The sequence below is a fragment of the Littorina saxatilis genome, unplaced genomic scaffold (genome assembly GCF_037325665.1).
Source record: "Littorina saxatilis isolate snail1 unplaced genomic scaffold, US_GU_Lsax_2.0 scaffold_656, whole genome shotgun sequence".
NCBI lineage: Eukaryota > Metazoa > Mollusca > Gastropoda > Littorinimorpha > Littorinidae > Littorina > Littorina saxatilis.
Window position 1 is genome coordinate 26,815 of NW_027127560.1, and position 20,502 is coordinate 47,316.

A 20,502-nucleotide genomic window follows, 5' to 3' on the forward strand; every position below is an offset into this window, starting at 1 on the left:
ACAATTTTCAGATTTTTAATGACCAAAGTCATTAATTAATTTTTAAGCCACCAAGCTGAAATGCAATACCGAACCCCGGGCTTCGTCGAAGAGTACTTGACCAAAATTTCAACCAATTTGGTTGAAAAATGAGGGCGTGACAGTGCCGCCTCAACTTTTACGAAAAGCCGGATATGACGTCATCAAAGACATTTATCAAAAAAATGAAAAAAACGTATGGGGATATCATACCCAGGAACTCTCATGTCAAATTTCATAAAGATCGGTCCAGTAGTTTGGTCTGAATCGCTCTACACGCACGCACGCACGCACACACACACACACACACATACACACACACATACACCACGACCCTCGTTTCGATCCCCTCTCGATGTTAAAATATTTAGTCAAAACTTGACTAAATATAAAAAGGGAGGAAGGTGGTTAGAGAATATCTTGTGCAAGCACACACACACACACACATACACACACACACACACACACACACACAATTACACCCCCGCCCCCCCCCCAAAAAAAGAGAAAAAAAACCTCGGGTATCTTAGATTGATGTACCAATTTTGTGTCTATGCACATGATAGGAAAAAACACCCAACTACATTATGCAACAGTATAAAGCATTCAAACAAAACAAAACAAGTCGCGTAAGGCGAAATTACTACATTTAGTCAAGCTGTGGAACTCACAGAATGAAACTGAACGCACTGCATTTTTTCACAATGACCGTAGTCCGCCGCTTGTGCATAACGGAGTGAAACTGACGAGCCTGTTCAGCGGGGTAGTGATTTCGCTGTGCTGCATAGCACGCTTTTCTGTACCTCTCTTCGTTTTAACTTTGTGAGCGTGTTTGTAATCCAAACATAGCATATATATATGTTTTTGGAATCAGGAATCGACAAGGAATAAGATGAAATTGTTTTTAAATCGATTTCGGAAATTTAATTTTGATCACAATTTTTATATTTTTAATTTTCAGAGCTTGTTTTTAATCCAAATATAACATATTTATATGTTTTTGGAATCAGAAAATGACGAAAAATAAGATGAAATTGTTTTTGGATCGTTTAATAAAAAAAATAATTTTAATTACAAGTTTCCGATTTTTAATTACCAAACCCACTCATTCGTTTTTAAGCCACCAAGCTGAAATGCAATACCAAACCCCGGCTTTTGTTGAAGATTGCTTTGCCAAAATTTCAATCAATTTGATTGAAAAATGAGGGTGTGACAGTGCCGCCTCAACTTTTACAAAAAGCCGGATATGACGTCATCAAAGGTATTTATCGAAAAAAAGAAAACAATATCCGGGGATATCATACCCAGGAACTCTCATGTAAAATTTCATAAAGATCGGTCCAGTAGTTTAGTCTGAATCGCTCTACACACACACACGCACGCACACACACACGCACACACACACACACACACACACACACACACACACACACACACACACACACACACACACACACACACACACACACACATACACCACGACCCTCGTCTCGATTCCCCCTCTGCAATACTGAAGTCCGGCCTTCGTCGAAGATTGCTTTGCCAAAATTTCAATCAATTTAATTGAAAAACAAAACTTGACTAAATATAATGAGGGTGTGACAGTGCTGCCTCAACTTTTACAAAAAGCCGGATATGACGTCATCAAAGGTATTTATCGAAAAAATGAAAAAAACGTCCGGGGATATCATACCCAGGAACTCTCATTTCAAATTTCATAAAGATCGGTCCAGTAGTTTGGTCTGAATTGCTCTACACACACACACACACGCACAGACAGACACACACACACACACACACACACACACACACACACACACACACACACACACACACACACACACACATACACCACGACCCTCGTCTTGATTCCCCCTCTATGTTAAAACATTTAGTCAAAACTTGACTAAATGTAAAAACAACAACACTTTACCCGTTTGTGAGAAGACACGCCATTAGTGTTCACATGCACTCGGGTATTCGCAAGTTTTACCCTCGTACCGAAAATAAATAGCCTACTCGTAATCAGTACCTTTTCATAAGAGGCAGAGACTAATATTCTCATGTGAGTGTACAAGATTGCATGGTTACACCGGGAACGCGGAATAATATGAAGAAGATGGTAATTAACGAGTTTTCTTTTCTTTTCCCCTCTGAGTGTTAGAAAATTCTTTCCATTTTGTCGGCGCAGAATACGTACTTGATAATATTTACACGGAACGTGAAAATACGTGTAGCCTACTAAGCGTCCATGTTCTGGCTCCGTTGATTTGAATTTCGTTGTAGCTTGGGGTAGGCTGCCTTTGTTATTATATTCTTCCGCGAAAAACACGTCTTATCGCGCTGCGTTCAAGACGGAAAAGGAAGTTGGGAGATTTACCTCCCTTGAATTATCGTAGGTTTGACTTTTTACAGAAAAGCGACCAAAATAATTATCTTTTTCGATTGTTTAACGGAGGTGTCAGCCGAACCAGGTCATAACCAAATTTAAGTAAAGACTTAAATTGCTTTATTATCAAACGAAGCCCGCGAAATTCTAAGCTAGTAATTGAATCAGTGACATAATGGGGTCGAGCCTGGTCGGTGTCCCTGATTCTGTTCCTCTTTTTCTGTTTGTATGAATTAAAGGGAAAGGGAGCGAAATGAATTCAGTAAAAAATATCCTACCTTTCACACAATGCGTCAACACTCTTGAGTTTGGGTATGTGTCCAAGTGAAGGAGGCTCCTATTCCACGTGAAAGCCTCGACACGTCTGTGGCAATGATTGTGCAGGCGGGAAGCACAGTACCTTTAAAGGTGCAGTTCTTCCCTTGTAAAAAACAAAACAAACAAAAAACCTCGACACGTCTGTGGCAATGATTGTGCAGGCGGGAAGCACAGTACCTTTAAAGGTGCAGTTCTTCCCTTGTAAAATAAAAACAAAAAAAAACTTGACACGTCTGTGGCAATGATTGTGCAGGCGGGAAGCACAGTATCATTAAAGGTGCAGTTCTTCCATTTAAAAAAAAAAAAAAAATGACACGTCTGTGGCAATGATTGTGCAGGCGGGAAGCACAGTACCTTTAAAGGCGCAGTTCTTCCCTTGTACAAAAACAAAAAACAACTTGACACGTCTGTGGCAATGATTGTGCAGGCGGGAATCACAGTAGCTTTAAAGGTGCAGTTCTTCCCTTGTAAAAAAAATAAAAAAACTTGACACGTCTGTGGCAATGATTGTGCAGGCGGGAAGCACAGTACCTTTAAAGGTGCAGTTCTTCCCTTGTATAAAATAAACAAAAAACCTTGACACGTCTGTGGCAATGATTGTGCAGGCGGGAAGCACAGTACCTTTAAAGGTGCAGTTCTTCCCTTGTAAAAAAAATAAAAAATTGACACGTCTGTGGCAATGATTGTGCAGGCGGGAATCACAGTAGCTTTAAAGGTGCAGTTCTTCCCTTGTAAAAAAAATAAAAAATTGACACGTCTGTGGCAATGATTGTGCAGGCGGGAAGCACAGTACCTTTCGTTGATGACACAACCATTTGCACAGTACCTTTAAAGGTGCAGTTCTTCCCTTGTAAAAAACAAAACAAACAAAAAACCTCGACACGTCTGTGGCAATGATTGTGCAGGCGGGAAGCACAGTACCTTTAAAGGTGCAGTTCTTCCCTTGTAAAAAAAAAAAAAATGACACGTCTGTGGCAATGATTGTGCAGGCGGGAATCACAGTACCTTTAAAGGTGCAGTTCTTCTATGTAAAAAAAAAATTAAAAAAATTGACACGTCTGGGGCAATGATTGTGCAGGCGGGAAGCACAGTACCTTTAAAGGTGCAGTTCTTCCCTTGTAAAAACAAAAAACAAATCGACTCCCCTTCTCCGAACTGGCCAGGCTTTTACATAGGATGAGACAGTGTCAATCCCTCCGCTTGGACACATACCAAAACTCAACGGTCTTCGTATTGTCTGAGATAAGTGGGATTTTTGTGTGAGGATAAATCAAATTCATCACAGGAAACAGCCAGGCTGTTGATATTTGTTATGTGCACAAACGAAAGGATGTCCTTAGCCCATGGTAAAGCCTGGTCAGATTGGAAAAGGTGAGAAGGATTCACGGGAAGAATTGTGCATTTAACTTTACTTTACGGGTCTTGATAGTATTGTTATCCACTAACTGTATTTCAGTAAGTGTGTGTGCGTGTGTGTATGGGTGTGTGTGTGTATGTGTGTGTGTGTGTGTGTGTGTGTGTGTAGGTGTGTGTGTGTGTGTGTATGTGTGTGTGCGTATGTATGTGTATGTGTGTGTGTGTGTGTGTGTGTGTGTGTGTGTGTGTGTGTGTGTGTGTGCGTGTGTGTGTGTACGTATGTGTGTGTGTGTGTGTGTGTGTGTGTGTATATGCATGTGTGTGTGTATGTATGTGTGTGTGTGTGTGTGTGTGTGTGTGTGTGTGTGTGTGTGTGTGTGTGTGTGTGTGTGTGTGTGTGTGTGCATGCTGTTGCTATTCTACATCGCCGTGAGCTCGAGTGAGAAGGGGGCAATTAATAAGTGTTCAGTATTATCATTATTATTATGATAGAGGTTAGGGCCAGCGGAAGGCTATTCCAAGCCTTTATCTCCACAGAATGCCAGAAAACAGGGTAATTATTCTCGGTTTGACTGAGGGAGCAGCTTCCTTGTAATGGGTTCAAAACAACATTCATTATCGGCGTGATGGACGTGAAGGGACTGTTCATGGCCACGCGTCATTACACACGGGCGCAGTGGCGTGGTGGTAAGACGTCGGCCTCCTAATCGGTAGGTCGTGTGTTCGAATCCCGGTCGCTGCCGCCTGGTGAGTTAAAAGTGGAGATTTTTCCGATCTCCCGGCCAGGTCAACTTATGTGCAGACCTGCTAGTGACTTAACCCCCTTCGTGTGTACACGCAAGCACAAGACCAAGTGCGCACGGAAAAGATCCTGTAATCCATGTCAGAGTTCGGTGGGTTATAGAAACACGAAAATACCCAGCATGAGAGATGTTCAACGTGCGGGCTACTTCACCTGCCTTGACCTCTCACCAATTCATTGTAAAGCGCTTAGAGAACGTCAAGCGCTCTATAAATCTCCCATATTATTATTACTGGTTAATGCAGACGAAAGTTGCTCGGAAGCGCTTGCACGCACAATTGCTAAGACTATTTCCAAAGCAAGCACCTAAGAAATCACTTTTAAGCATACAGAACGGCCACGCACAAATACGCATGCACACACACGCACACACACACACGCGCGCGCACACACACACACGAACGCGCGCGCACACACTATCACACGCACGAACATATACACACACATTCACAACTGCACGCACACACGCACACACACACACTTTCACTAAAATAAATATTGACTTCGACTTTTTATTCAATCAAATCTTACCGTGTGGTACAACTGGATCACAATATCTGTTGTTAACAAATATAACAATCATATTTTCATAAGCATAAATCGCAACAATAACTTTTAAAACGTAATGCTATAAACATGAACAATAGATAAGAAGGTTACAGGTATCTTTTTTTTATTGAAAACTACCAATACATATCAATTCAGGCTTTTACATTGTGTAAGTCCTCTCCGCTTGGGTGCACGAAGAATCAACAACCTGCATGACTTCTCCTCTCTGCCCACAGTGGGGAAGATATCTTCGATTTCGTGTAATTTAACCCATATTATCGTCACGCTCAGAAGATAGTTAATTGCCTATGTTATTTTTTTGAGTTTTGAGAAAAACACTAAAAATCTTCTTTGGTTTCTGAAAAATCTGCCTGTATCATTTTTAGTTATAACTGCCTATCTCGAGGGGTTCACCGCGGTATACGCGTGGGATAAAGAGCTGACAGGAACATTTTCAATCAGCACAACTGCCCAACAACGCCGAGAAAGGTTTTGCATAACTTCAAATTCACCAAAGAAGTCTTTATGTGTCAACACGGAAAAGTGCCTATCTCAGAAACGAGCACGGCAGTTTTGCTTACGTAACCATGGCAATGGTTCCGATGGCCTGAGAGTACAATGAGAGTTTGTACTCTCTAACACATGACAGGTACCCTTCCAGTTGCTTCCCCTGCAGTTCTACCGGAGAAATGCCTGACAATGATTTAGGTTTTTTTCTTATGAGCTTGACGATATAATATATAACATTCAGTTTCGACTATTTTGAAGTCTAGATGCCATCTTCAATGCGTCAACATCATCAAGGATGATCGACAGATTGGCATCCGACGGATCTGCCATCTACAGGCTTTACAGAGTTCAAAACATTCAAAACATATTCTGAGGTATTTTGTGAAAGGTTGAGGTCAAAATCGGAAAATGACAACCTGACTAATATCTGCCTATTTTACGTGGGGTAAGAGTCTCTTTCCGTTTGAAAATATACAACGAATCGAAAGCATGCATGGCTGTGCAATGAACAGAGTAGGGAAGATACTTTTTTTCTGGTGTAAACTATCACATGTCTTATTTAGATTTTATATGGAGTAAGAGTATATTTCCGCTTGGAAACATTCCAAGAATCAACAGCCTCAATGGATTCTCCATGGGCAGGGTATTTTCATGAATCCCTTTTTACATTTAGTCAAGTTTTGACTAAATGTTTTAACATAGAGGGGGAATCGACACGAGGGTCCTGGTGTATGTGTGTGTGTGTGTGTGTCATCATGTTCTGATTCCAAAAACATATAAATATGTTATATTCGGATTAAAAACAAGCTCTGAAAATTAAAAATATAAAAATTATGATTAAAATTAAATTTCCGAAATCGTTTTAAAAACAATTTCATCTTATTCCTTGTCGGTTCCTGATTCCAAAAACATATAGATATGATATGTTTGGATTAAAAACACGCTCAGAAAGTTAAAACGAAGAGAGGTACAGTAAAGCGTGCAATGCAGCACCGCGCAACCGCTACCGCGCTGATTAGGCTCGTCACTTTCACTGCCTTTTGCACTAGCGGCGGACTACGGTCATTGTGAAAAAATGCAGTGCGTTCAGTTTCATTCTGTGAGTTCCACAGCTTGACTAAATGTAGTAATTTCGCCTGACGCGACTTGTTCATATTGCCTGAGGTACCAGTTTCGGAATGAGTTCAGCAAAAATTGAAAATAAAATTAATGTAAGATCCTGGATGGATGGATACATTTTGATTTGAAAAGGAGTTTCCAAGGGAAGAAAGATACCTTTCAGGTTCAGCGATCAAAACTTAATACATAGTATCATTTTAATGATGATAGTTTGTTTTTTTTGGTAATCGAAACACTTTCATAACACACACACACACACACACACACACACACACACACACACACACACACACACACACACACACACACACACACACACACACACACACACACACACACACATGATTCCATAGAGAAAACAATCCACAGTAAGAATCAACATATATCAGGAAACACAGATGTCAAATTAATTGGTACAGATCAAACAACATTAACTTGACTTGAAACAACCCATGTATTTGTATATTCGACTTTTCGGTAACACGTGGACCGCCCCCACGATACATACCATGACGTAGGTCAAATATCAATTGCAAGAAACAACAAACAACCAACAGGACTATCAAAAGATACTGGCACTCTGCTCACCCGTTTGGAAAGGCCGCCTACGATGGATTGCTATGTTCTAATGGGGTTCTGGTAGATCAGTTGGTGCGGCACTGGACTTCTGATCTTCCACAGGTTCGACTGATCCAGACACGGGTCAATTTTATGTGATGTGTCAGAATTGGTATCCATGTCCCACCCGAGTGTCACTTGTCTTGCCCCTTAAAACACCTTGGTCATTCTTCAACAAGTGCAGATACCTGATTACACCTAAACACGCAGAACCTGGGTTAATTAGTGGCGAATCTTGTGACTGCTAGCTTTCGCCACTGGAAGGCAGCAACCGACATTTTCCAGCAATGTGATATAGACATAAAAATGAAATATGATTAATATTCGCGGTGGAAACAAAGAATATGTCACGATAAAAACAAAGCACACTAACGTGTCACCTCGACCTCTCGTGCATGTTTCGGCAAACCTCCAGCCAATTTTAAGGCGATGTGAGGCACTAAAATCACCAAAATTAAACTTGGAGAATACATGGAATAACTTCGTTTTCTGGGTAGTTATTGAAGTGACTTTTGAAAAGAAATGAAAAATATGTGAATACTACAGGACATAGACTGCCGTTGCTATAGAAACAGGGCTTAAACAGCGCCATATTGGATTTCTAGGAAACGGTTGTACAGCAACATGCTTTATATTTGGCACAAAGATACACATCACTTTTATTTACAATCATATAGAACGATTGTTTGAGAAAAGACTACAGTTGATATTATATTAATTTTTGAAATAAGGATCAATGAATAATCGGTTAGAAATTCCTTAATCCTTATTAGAAACATGAATACAAATTCAACTGTAGTCTTTAGTAAAAATATCGTTCTATATGATTGTAGATAAGAGTCATGTGTATCTTTGTGCCAAATATCATGCATTTTTGATGTATGATGTCGCTGTCAAAACCGTTTCCTAGAAATCCAACATGGCGGCTGTTTCCACAGCAACGGCGATCTGTGTCCATTAGTATTTACACATTTGTCATTCATTGTTATAAGTCAATTCAATAACTACCAAGAAAACTAGGTTATTCCATGTATTCTCCAAGTTTAATTATAGTGCCACACATCGCCTTAATCAGTGTTTCCTGTTTGCGGAGTAGTTTCCACCAGCACAAGAACAGACGAATTTTGAAAATAACTCTCTCGAGTGAGTATGGGATGTAAAAGAGTGAATACCCTTGCTTTTGCGGGGACAACCATCGTACGGGCCAATCGCTAGCGAGGGGTGTGTCTGAAATACGTGGACGAGAAGCACATGTGCATTTAGTTGTCCACGAAAAAGCAAGGGTATTATACAGACCTACAGAGTTATTTCCGAACATCGTCTATTTTCTTTCTAGAGTTACACCGGCACGGTTGGCCTAGTGGTAAGGCGTCCGCCCCGTGATCGGGAGTTCGTGGGTTCGAACCCCGGCCGGGTCATACCTAAGACTTTAAAATTGGCAATCTAGTGGCTGCTCCGCCTGGCGTCTGGCATTATGGGGTTAGTGCTGGGACTGGTTGGTCCGGTGTCAGAATAATGTGACTGGGTGAGACATGAAGCCTGTGCTGCGACTTCTGTCTTGTGTGTGGCGCACGTTATAATTATGTCAAAGCAGCACCGCCCTGATATGGCCCTTCGTGGTCGGCTGGGCGTTAAGCAAACAAACAAACTTTCTATAGTTGTATGCCATAAGGTGTGGTGTGGTATGGGCGTCTGTGTTGCCTGTTCCACTGTAAACTGACTACCCCGTATAAGATCAGTCCGCCTGCTGAATATGGAAGGGAAATGGAGACCTTTCTAGTCATATAACTATAGTTTTAAAATAAACGGCTTCATCACAAAGATAGGAACTCAAACGTATCTGCTTAGTTTGTTTTTGTATGACGGGTAGTATCGATTACGCAAGAACATTGTGATACGTACAATACCTGCTCTTCAGAGCTTTCTTTCTGCAACTGAACACATTGGACCCAGGTTTATATTCATTCAGATGTTGTACAATTCGGGAGTGGTATTATGTGAACGCACAAAACATTTAGAGTCCCTGAGCCCTCCTAACCCACCCCGTTGGCCGTGAACACCACAGAGGATCTCGTTCGCTCAGGATCTCAGGATGGGTCGAAAACTGCTGTAGGCAACTCCCACTATCACTGTGTCGTGGCGAAGGTCCAAAACTAGTGTTATGCACAGCTAGGATCTATCTCTATTTTCACTTTGCCCTGGTTTACACCAGAAAGCAGAGATACTGAAGTGATCGGGCCTCTGCCGTGGTAATTGAAACGCCGACAGTCTTCTGAATGGATAACTCAGCCGTTCCCACAGTCGGAAATAAGATTGTTGGACGAAGTGGACTCAGAGATGATCTCATTCGCTCAGAATCTCTATCTGGGTTGGAAAGTACTTTGACAAGCGCACGCTTTCACGAAGCGATACAACAAGGTTTTGTTTACCTCTGCCGAAACAAGAGTTATGCAGATGTGCTATTGGACGAATTGGGTCAACTCCCACTTTCACTTTGTCGTGGGGAAAGTATACTCACATTGGGCCAACGCCCACTTTCACTTTGCCGTGGTCAGTGAAGATTCTAATGTGGGGTCATTAAGCCCAACCCACATTGATCCAACGCCGATTTTCCCGTCAAGGTTCACAGATGGAGTAATGATTCACATTGGGCCAACGTACATTTTCACGATTTCGTGGTGAAGGTCCACAAGTGGGGTCGTTAAGCCCTACCCACATTGGGCCAACGCCCACTTTCACGATGCCGTGCGGAAGGCCCATAAATGGGAAAAATCAGCCAACTTGGGCCAACTCTCTCCTTTCACGATGTCGTGGTAAAGTTCCACAAGTGGAATAATCGTCCACATTGGGCAAACACCCACTTTCACGATGCCGTGTGGAAGGCCCATAAGTGAAGAAATCAGCAACATTAGGCCAACATCTACTTTCACATTGTCGTGGTGAAGGTCCGTAAGTTGGGTAATTATACCCACATTGGGTCAACGCCAACTCTCACGATGCCATGTGGAAGGCCAATAAGTGGAGAAATTAGCCACATTGGGCCAACGCCCATTTTCAACATGGCGCGGTGACTGTCAACAAGGATTTGCAATCACTCTAGACAACGAAGGCATCGGGCGAGGTAGCGGAGCGTCCCAAAAAAGGCACGTGCACGTTGGCCATCGGTTTCACGAGGTAGCTGCTGGACCGCACTGAGTGGTCTCTTTGGACGGATAACGCCTTCTTTACACTGCACAAATACACACAGAAAGAAAACAAACGCTATAAGCCTCTGTTGAAACATCGTGCATAACGTAACGAGTATGATTATGGCAATGGTAGATATTAATGGTGGTAAGCCCTAGACAATTAATTTTATACAGCAAAAAATAAATAATCTTCAAAATGGTTGAATAAAATGCACATAACTAAGTCGAAATACAGATACAGGCGCTCGCACACACACACACACACACACACGCACATCTGTTACGCGTACCCTGGGTGGAGGATATCTCTGGGGACGGCACCCCAACCGACACTCGCTGTGAGCGGGTAGAACCGAGTCTGGTGGAACGCGTACCCGCGTTAGTGGAATAGGGAGGGGCGGCGTACTTGTTCTTCTGCTTCCGGGGAAGGAAGAGCATGCGCAGCGCCCGCCGGAAGTAGGCGCCGGTGATGGAGTAGAGGAAGAAGTTGATGCAGTAGTTGATGTAGAAGATGGAGCGCGTGATGAAGGCCACGCCCCGGAAGTAGTCCAGGTCGGTGGGACGGGTGAAGGTCGCGATCTGGGTGAACTGCGAGGTGAGGAAGAGCTTGAGCCACACGGCGAAGAAGGGCAAGTTGAGAGCCACAAAACAGAACGACAAGACCAGTAGAATCAGCGTGAACTCCAGGCGAATGACGCTCTCTTCGGTCATCACACGAACCTGGTAAAAAAAGGAAAAAAAGCAGGATTATAGGCTAGATATCCTTCACTGTGTTATACAAAGACACTGCCATCAGAATCAGCGTAAACTACAGTCATCACACGCACCTGGTACGCACAAAAAGCAGCACTGTATGGAAGTTATCCTTCACAGTGTTATACAAAGACACTGCCATCAGAATCAGCGTGAACTCTAGAAGGATCACGCTCTGTTCTGTTATCACACGCACCTGGTAAGAACAAACAGCAAAATTATAGGCTGGATATCACTGTGTTATACAAAGACACTGCCCGGATATTCAGCATGAACTCAAAGATCACACTTTGTTCTGTTATCACACGCACCTGGTAAGAACAAACAGCAACATTATAGGCTGAATATCATTGTGTTAAACAAAGACTCTGCCATCAGAATCAGCGTGAACAGATCACGCTCTTCTTAGTCATCTTACGCACCTTGTAAAAACCAAAAGTAGTACTATTATAGGCTAGATTTCCTTCACTGTGTTATACGGAGACACTGCCAGCATTATAGGCTAAAAATCTTCACTGTGTTATAAAATACAAAACCCCTTCCAGCAGAATCAGCGTCAACTCCAGAAAGATAACGCTCTCCTCAGTCATTTAACGTACCTGGTAAAACAAAAAACCAAAAAAACAAGAAAAAAAGAAAAAGCAGCGTTATTCGCTAGATATTCTTCATTGTGTTATACAAAGACACTGACAGCAGAATTAGCATGAACTCCAGGCGGATCAAGCTCTCCTCTGTCACTACTCGAACCTGGGAAGAAAAAATTAAGCAATCAAATCCTGAGCATCCTTTGATGTGTAGCTCTACAGATTATGTGACCGTCGGACCACGCTTTTATTCATTACAGTGTCAACCACGGAAAAGATGGGGACCATTTGTGACCCTCCACCACGAAATGAGTCGCATGTCACCTCGCGCGGTTCTGCGCTAGGCTTAATATAAGTCCGGGGAGTGTCTGGTAACAGTGTGAGGGTCACCTTAGTCACAGGCGTATAACTCAAACAATGTTCGCTCTTTTCTAAAACGGTTTTCACCACTGAATGGAGCATAAAAAAACTTTAGGAAAATGTAAAAAATATGAAAATCATGCAAAGGTGACATGCGACTCATTTCGTGGTGGAGGGTCACATTTTTGTGAACTGATTATCCATAGTACACCCGCGCCTTCCTATCCCTTCTTCTCTTCGAGAATTAACCTGTCCCCGAGTCTTGTATGTGAGCATCTTCTTGATGATGGTGATGATAAAAAAAACACCATAAGATAACTATATCCCGCCACAAAACAACATCATTTCCTCTGCCCCCCCGTCCTTTTTTATCCCCCCCCCCCCCTCCTACCCAGTTTCCTCCCTCCATGCCACATACCTGTCTGCGCGCCTTGTTGTGAGAGAGCAGCTTCCTGATGATGAGCAGGTTGAAGACGGTGATGACGACGAAGGGAACGAAGGTGATCATGACGGCGTACACAGAGTCCAGCACGAACGACAGGCGGCGGTGACTCGGGTGGGACGTGCACATGCTGCCCCACCCCGGTATGTGTTGCACCTGTAGGCATACATAGAACACATGGTGAACACATGCTGCCCCACCCCGGTATGTGTTGCACCTGTAGGCATACATAGAACACATGGTGAACACATGCTGCCCAACCCCTGTATATGTTACACCTGTAGGCATACATAGAACACAGGGTGAACACATGCTGCCCTACCCCGGTATGTGTTGCACCTGTAGACATACATAGAACACATCGTGAACACATGCTGCTCTACCCCGGTATGTGTTGCACCTGTAGGCATACATAGAACACATGGTGAACACATGCCGCCCCACCCCGGTATATGTTGCACCTGTAGGCATACATAGAACACATCGTGAACACATGCTGCTCTACCCCGGTATGTGTTGCACCTGTAGGCAAACATAGAACACATGGTGAACGCATGCGGCCCCACCCCGGTATGTGTTGCACCTGTAGACATACATAGAACATATGGTGAACACATGCTGCTCTATCCCGGTATGTGTTCCACCTGTAGGCATACATAAAATACATGGTGAACACATGGTGTCCCACCCCGGTATGTGTTGCAACTGTAGGCACACATAGAACACATGGTGAACACATGCTGCCCAACCCACGTATGTGTTGCACCTGTAGGCATACATAGAACACATGGTGAACACATGCTGCTCCACCCCTGTATATGTTACACCTGTAGGCATACATAGAACTCATGGTGAACACATGCCGCCCCACCCCGGTATGTGATGCCCCTGTAGGCATACATAGAACACAGGGTGAACACATGCTGCCCTACCCCGGTATGTGTTGCACCTGTAGACATACATAGAACACTTGGTGAACACATTATGCCCCACCCCGGTATGTGTTGCACCTGTAGGCATACATAGAACACATGGTGAACACATTATGCCCCACCCCGGTATGTGTTGTACCTGTAGACATACATAGAACACATGGTGAACACATGCTGCACCACCCCGGTATGTGTTGCACCTGTAGGCATACATAGAACACATGCTTCACCACCCCGGTATGTGTTGCACCTGTAGGCATACATAGAACACATGCTGCCCCACCCCGGTATGTGTTGCACCTGTAGGCATACATAGAACACATGGTGAACACATGCTGCCCAACCCACGTATGTGTTGCACCTGTAGGCATACATAGAACACATCGTGAACACATGCTGCTCTACCCCGGTATGTGTTGCACCTGTAGGCATACATAGAACACATGGTGAACACATGCTGCCCTACCCCGGTATGTGTTACACCTGTCGGCATACATAGAACACATGGTGAACACATGCCGCCCCACCCCGGTATGTGTTGCACCTGTAGGCAAACATAGAACACATGGTGAACACATTATGCCCTACCCCGGTATGTGTTACACCTGTCGGCATACATAGAACACATGGTGAACGCATGCGGCCCCACCCCGGTATGTGTTGCACCTGTAGACATACATAGAACACATGGTGAACACATTATGCCCCACCCCGGTATGTGTTGCACCTGTAGGCATACATAGAACACATGGTGAACACATGCTGCACCACCCCGGTATGTGTTGCACCTGTAAGCATACATAGAACACATGCTGCACCACCCCGGTATGTGTTGCACCTGTAGACATACATAGAACACATGGTGAACACATTATGCCCCACCCCGGTATGTGTTGCACCTGTAGGCATACATAGAACACATGCTGCCCCACCCCGGTATGTGTTGCACCTGTAAACATACATAGAACAGATGGGGAAGACATGGTGAACACATGATGAACGCATGTCTACACGCCGACTTAACTAGGTGTGTGTTGCACCTGTACGCATGCATAGAACACATGGTGAACACATGGTGAATATATGTAAACATGCTCCCCCCCCCCCCCTGGTTTGTGTTGCGCCTGGACACATATATAGAACACATGGTGAACACATGTATATGTCGTATCCATTCTGTACAATTTGCGCATTGTGTACAATGAGCAGCATATCGTGCTCATTGTATACAATGAGCAACAAGTTTTGCTCATTGTATACAATGAGCAAAACTGTTGCCCATTGTATACAATGAGCAAGACCATAAAGTTGCACATTGTATACAATGTGCACCGAGTGAGCAAGATTGTTGAATGACGTTCAAGCTACACGGATATATGAATCATAGTGAATGGTAAAGTGTTCAAATAACGATGTTTGTTATGTTTAAGCATTGTTTTAATTCCCATTTCGCTAAAACTAAACAGTGTATTAAGAATTTAATTATTGTAAATTAAAGGGGCAGAAAACAGCTAAAAACAACTTTGTTTAAAACAATTCTTTGATGCATAGGAACCACTTTAGTGAAACCGCACATCGATAGCGCTGTTAGTTTGGCTGGAAATAACATTTAACTTTGTAGTGGAAGTAGAATGACGTCATATTTTTTATTTTAAAACGGCCGTAACTCGTTTCAAATTTGACCAATATGCATGCGTTTTTTTTTTGCTTTCGGCGTTTTGAACTGGCGTGCATGTGATAAGAAAAAGAATGGAACAAAAAATCCAAAACAATTTTTTTCAAAACAATATTCAAAATCTTTTCTTTTTTTAAAATATATTTTTTGTTACATTTACCTAGAGTAAAGAGTAAAGAGTAAGCAATCTCTTTTTGGCCCGAAAACATGAAACGACAGCAACCTGTTGACTGCCCCTTTGATTAAACAATAAAAACAAATACAACAATTAATGTTGTTTCAACACACGCACACACACATAACATTCGTTCATAATAACGCTCACATTGTCATGTCATGCTAAAAGTAAGAGATAGAAACAACAACGTCAGCTAATGAGAGCGTCGTTTTCACCGCCTTTCACACTTTTTCTTATTTGTGAGTAAAGGGTTCAAATAACGATCTTGCAAACTACGTGCGATTTTGACCAAATAGGACTGAACCGAACTCGTGTTTGAAATTGTTTTGATTGTCTGTCCACTCTCTTTCTTTCGGTATTTTAGTTTCTGTGTCAGTGTCAGTCTGCCCGGCGATAGAACGCGACCACCATGGATCAAAATCGAACTAAGTTTGATGCAGAAGTGCAACGTCAAAGTGTTGGCCACGTGAAGTGGTTCACACAGGAAGACCTTACCACCATGACGGAAAGAGTTCGACAACTGAAACTCGGAAGCCAAAAGAAGACGCCCAACGACTACAAACTCGTAAAGCGATACGACGTAATCGAAGTTGCACATTTCCAAAGATTGATTGTGGCGGGATCGAATCCTGCACGATATTTCGTAGCTCTGGAAGACGTCTACAACGTCATCAAAGAAGCCCACGCAGATAGTGGTGGTGCCAGCGCGGACACTCTCTTTGGCGATGGTGTGGAAGTTCTCCCGAACACTCTCTTAGGTGGTGGAAATAACGTGGATAGTATCCATGACGATCACCCTGCCACTGCATTATCCGTACTGTCGGCATTAGCACGTGTCGGTGAGAATGTTACTGACGATCTGTGCAGGGTGTGTGGAGTCATTTTGGATACCCCGCCTGTCATGTGTGATTCTTGTCGTTGTTTAGTTCATAGTTCGTGTACAGGAGCAGGATCGAGCGAAGAGACAAATCAGTGTTTACTGTGCCGGCGGACATCGCAACATCAGACTGTTCGTACCCAAGTTAGAAGAAATCAAAAACGGGCAGCAGAACACATGCTTGAATCGGCAAGGAAAAAGTTAAAAGTTGCAGATGTGAATGATTGCGTGCGCGTACCTATACCGATGTATGACAGAGCCAAAGGTGATCAAAGAAACCTACTCGGAGTCATCACTGAAGTGGACCGCGACAGAGGAATGTACACCATTGCGACAAGACACGGACGACTCGCCTCGAAATTCTGTCGAAACCAGTTCGAAATCAACGAGAGCAGGTTATTCACCCAAGATGACATTCCAGAAGAAAACCGGAACAAGACGAAATCAGTCAGAGAGACCGCCATCGCAACCAGCCGTGGACACGGCCAAGGCTACGCTAAATGTAACTGCTTCGGAGTATGCACAACAAACAAATGCAAATGCTTCAAAGCTCGGCTTCAATGTACTTCTCATTGCCACCCCCGATCTGCTAAATGCAAGAACCATCATGCTTAAAAAAAGAAGCAGGTGACCTCTGTGGTACGTTGTTGTCGTTGTTTCCATGTTTTAGCGTGACAGGAAAACATGAGCGTTATTAGCAAAAGCGTGAAAGGCGGTGAAAACGACGCTCTCATTAGCAATGACATGACAATGTGAGCGTTATTATGAACGAATGTTATGTGTGTGTGCGTGTGTTGAAACAACATTATTTGTTGTATTTGTTTTTATTGTTTAATTAATTTACAATAATTAAATTCCTAATGCACTGTATAGTTTTAGCGAAATGAGAATTAAAACAATGCTTAAACATAACAAACATCGTTATTTGAACACTTTACTCACATATTCCATTCAACCATTCACTATGATTCATATATCAGTGTAGCTTGAACGCCATTCAACAATCTTGCTCACTCGGTGCACATTGTATACAATGTGCAACTTTATGGTCTTGCTCATTGTATACAATGGGCAACAGTTTTGCTCATTGTATACAATGAGCAAAACTTGTTGCTCATTGTATACAATGTGCAAGATATGCTGCTCATTGTACATAATGCGCAAATTGTACAGAATGGATACGACATATACATACCGCCCCTACCGGGTATTTGTTGCACCTATGTACCTCTGTCCCAGCGCAGTATGTACTCCAGCTCGAATATAATTAATAGCTGATAATTACCGTAAAGATACATATACTTCCGTTTGTCACAACAATCGTGTACTCTTGTTAATGAAAAATTGCTATTAATTATGTTTTTCCGTTCGGTCAATACAATAGAGTTCTTTGACAACTGCATCCAGTGCGCATGTGCAAAAGTACAATTACTTCCTATCAGATGACATCATTAGATACGTCATCGTATGATCAATATCGTCACACCATCCTAACATAATAACATTATGTATACATGTTCTTTACAAAGAATAGTGGATATTTATGTAAATAGAACTTCCGTCCAAACATTCAGTGTATACTCTTGCTTAAAAATCATACAAGGTAAATTGAACCTGTTTTATCCCTCATCAAGATAGTCGGGGCGGGGGAGGGGGTACAGGTACATGTACTCTTCCAGGGCAACTTAGTATTATTCAAGCAGAAATAATGACGTTGACGTTTTTCGAGAAACAAAAAAAACTAAATCTCTTCAACCTTGAAGGCAGATTAGAATCAAGAAGTATCGTCTCTAGTCTATTCGGATAATGAGACAGTGCAACTAACTTCAAGATTTACGAAACAGCAGTTTTATTTACAGTAAAAAAACCAACCTGTTATCTAAGAAAAGAAGCAGATTCGCAATACAATCACACATCAACAATTACACTGGCGTGGCAGACAAGACAGACTCTTCACAACCTTGAAGGCAGATCAAAATCATGAAATGTTGTTGCTGATCTATCCGGATAATGAGAAATTAATCTTCCAAAGCAAGTTCGTATTATTCAAGCAGAAATAATGGCGCTGAAGTTGTTCAAACGAATACAAAAACATCTCTACAACCTTGAAGGCAGAATTAGAATCAGGAGTTATCGCCTCTAGTCTATTCGGATAATGAGACAGTGCAACTAACTTCAAGATTCACGAAACAGCAGTTTTATTTACAGTAAAAAAACAAGAAATTCCTCCGAGGTAGGAAAGACACCCCCGTCAAAGGGAAATAACCTTCTCAGTTGGTGGCAGTGACTGAGTGAGAATGGTTATTTCCCTTTGACCATTAAGATGTCCCTGTATAAGTCCTTGTATAATTTTAATCCACCAATAACTCCCTAACCGTGTGTTTGACTGGTCCCAATTTTTGTAAGGACCGTCTCAGGAATGTATAGAACCTGTTCACCAAGTTTGGTGACGATCGGTCCGTTCATTCTTGAGATCTATATGCGAACACAAACAAACAAACAAACAAACAAACACATCGGGTGAAACCTATACACACCCCTATACCGGGGGTGTAACAACCTGTTCTCTAAGCAAAGAAGCAGATTCGCAATACACGCACACATCAACAATTACACTGGCGTGGCATATAAGACAGACTTTCTACAATATTGAAGGCAGATTAAAATCATGAAACATCGTCTCTGATCTATCCGGATAATAAGAAGGTAATTTTCCAAAGCAAGTTCGTATTATTCAAGCAGAAATAATGACGCTGACGTTTTTCCCACGAAAACAAAACAAGTCTCGTTAACCTTGAAGGCAGATCAGAATCATTAATTATCGTCTCTGGTCTATCCGGATAATGAGAAAGTCTCTTCCAAAAACATGTTCGTATCATTCAAGAAGAAAATATGACGCTGACGGTTTTCACAAATAAACAAACAAACAAATCTCTTTAACCTTAATCATGAATCATGAATTATCGTCTGTGGTCAAACCGCATAATGAGACAGGGCGACGAACTAAACTTCAAGATCAGCAAACTAGCAGTTTAATTTACAGTAACAAACTGTTATCTGAGAAAAGCAGCAGATTTGCAATACAATCTTCTTTCAAACCAGATGTGCATTACCACACATGAACAACATCACTGGTGTGGCCGGTGAGACAGACTCTCTGGTCTATCCGGATATGAGAAAGTATTTTTCCAAAGCAAGTTCGTATTATTCAAGAAGAAATAATGAAGCTGGCGGTTTTCACGGAAACAAACAAAATCTCTTCAACCTTGAAGGCAGATTAGAATCATGTTATCTCGTCTCTGGTCTATCTGGATTGTGAGTTATTTCTAATATGCTGACTGTTAGCACGCACGCACACACGCACGTACGCATGCACGCACACACACACGCACGCACACACGCACGCACACACACACACACAAACACACACACGCACACAAACATACACACACAAACAAACACAGACAAACACAGACACACACACACATACACACACACACACACTCACATACCACTCAAAATCACAATGAACTAAATCGATTCAATCAGTTTTCACTATACATATATCTATACTAGAGATTTACCCGGCTTCGCCCGGGTGAATCGCGAGACAGAGACAGACAGCGTGGCGGTTCACCACAATCACCTTTGAAGGCGAAGTCCTCTCCAACGGGATTGAGAATTTTAGAGCTAATTTCTAAGCCCTATATTATCTGTTATAGCTTCTCAAATGCTGGACAGATAAAAGCCGCCAGACCCCATCACAAACAGAACTCTACAATCCACAGGTGTTGCCCACACACACACACAAAACACACACACACACAGAGAAGC

The 20,502-nt window shown here is 42.5% G+C and overlaps 1 protein-coding gene across 1 annotated transcript in view; it reads right to left on the minus strand.

Moving 5' to 3' along the window:
* The window catches only part of LOC138955982 (cysteinyl leukotriene receptor 2-like), a gene marked incomplete at its 5' end in the record, with an annotated part of 36,143 nt that overhangs the window by 8,229 nt on the left and 7,412 nt on the right, over positions 1 to 20,502 (minus strand). The window contains 4 exons of the mRNA XM_070327465.1: positions 5,415 to 5,440; positions 6,014 to 6,125; positions 11,158 to 11,587; positions 12,983 to 13,162. Coding sequence (XP_070183566.1) covers positions 5,415 to 5,440; positions 6,014 to 6,125; positions 11,158 to 11,587; positions 12,983 to 13,162 — 748 coding nt within the window. The remainder of the gene's footprint in view (positions 1 to 5,414; positions 5,441 to 6,013; positions 6,126 to 11,157; positions 11,588 to 12,982; positions 13,163 to 20,502) is intronic.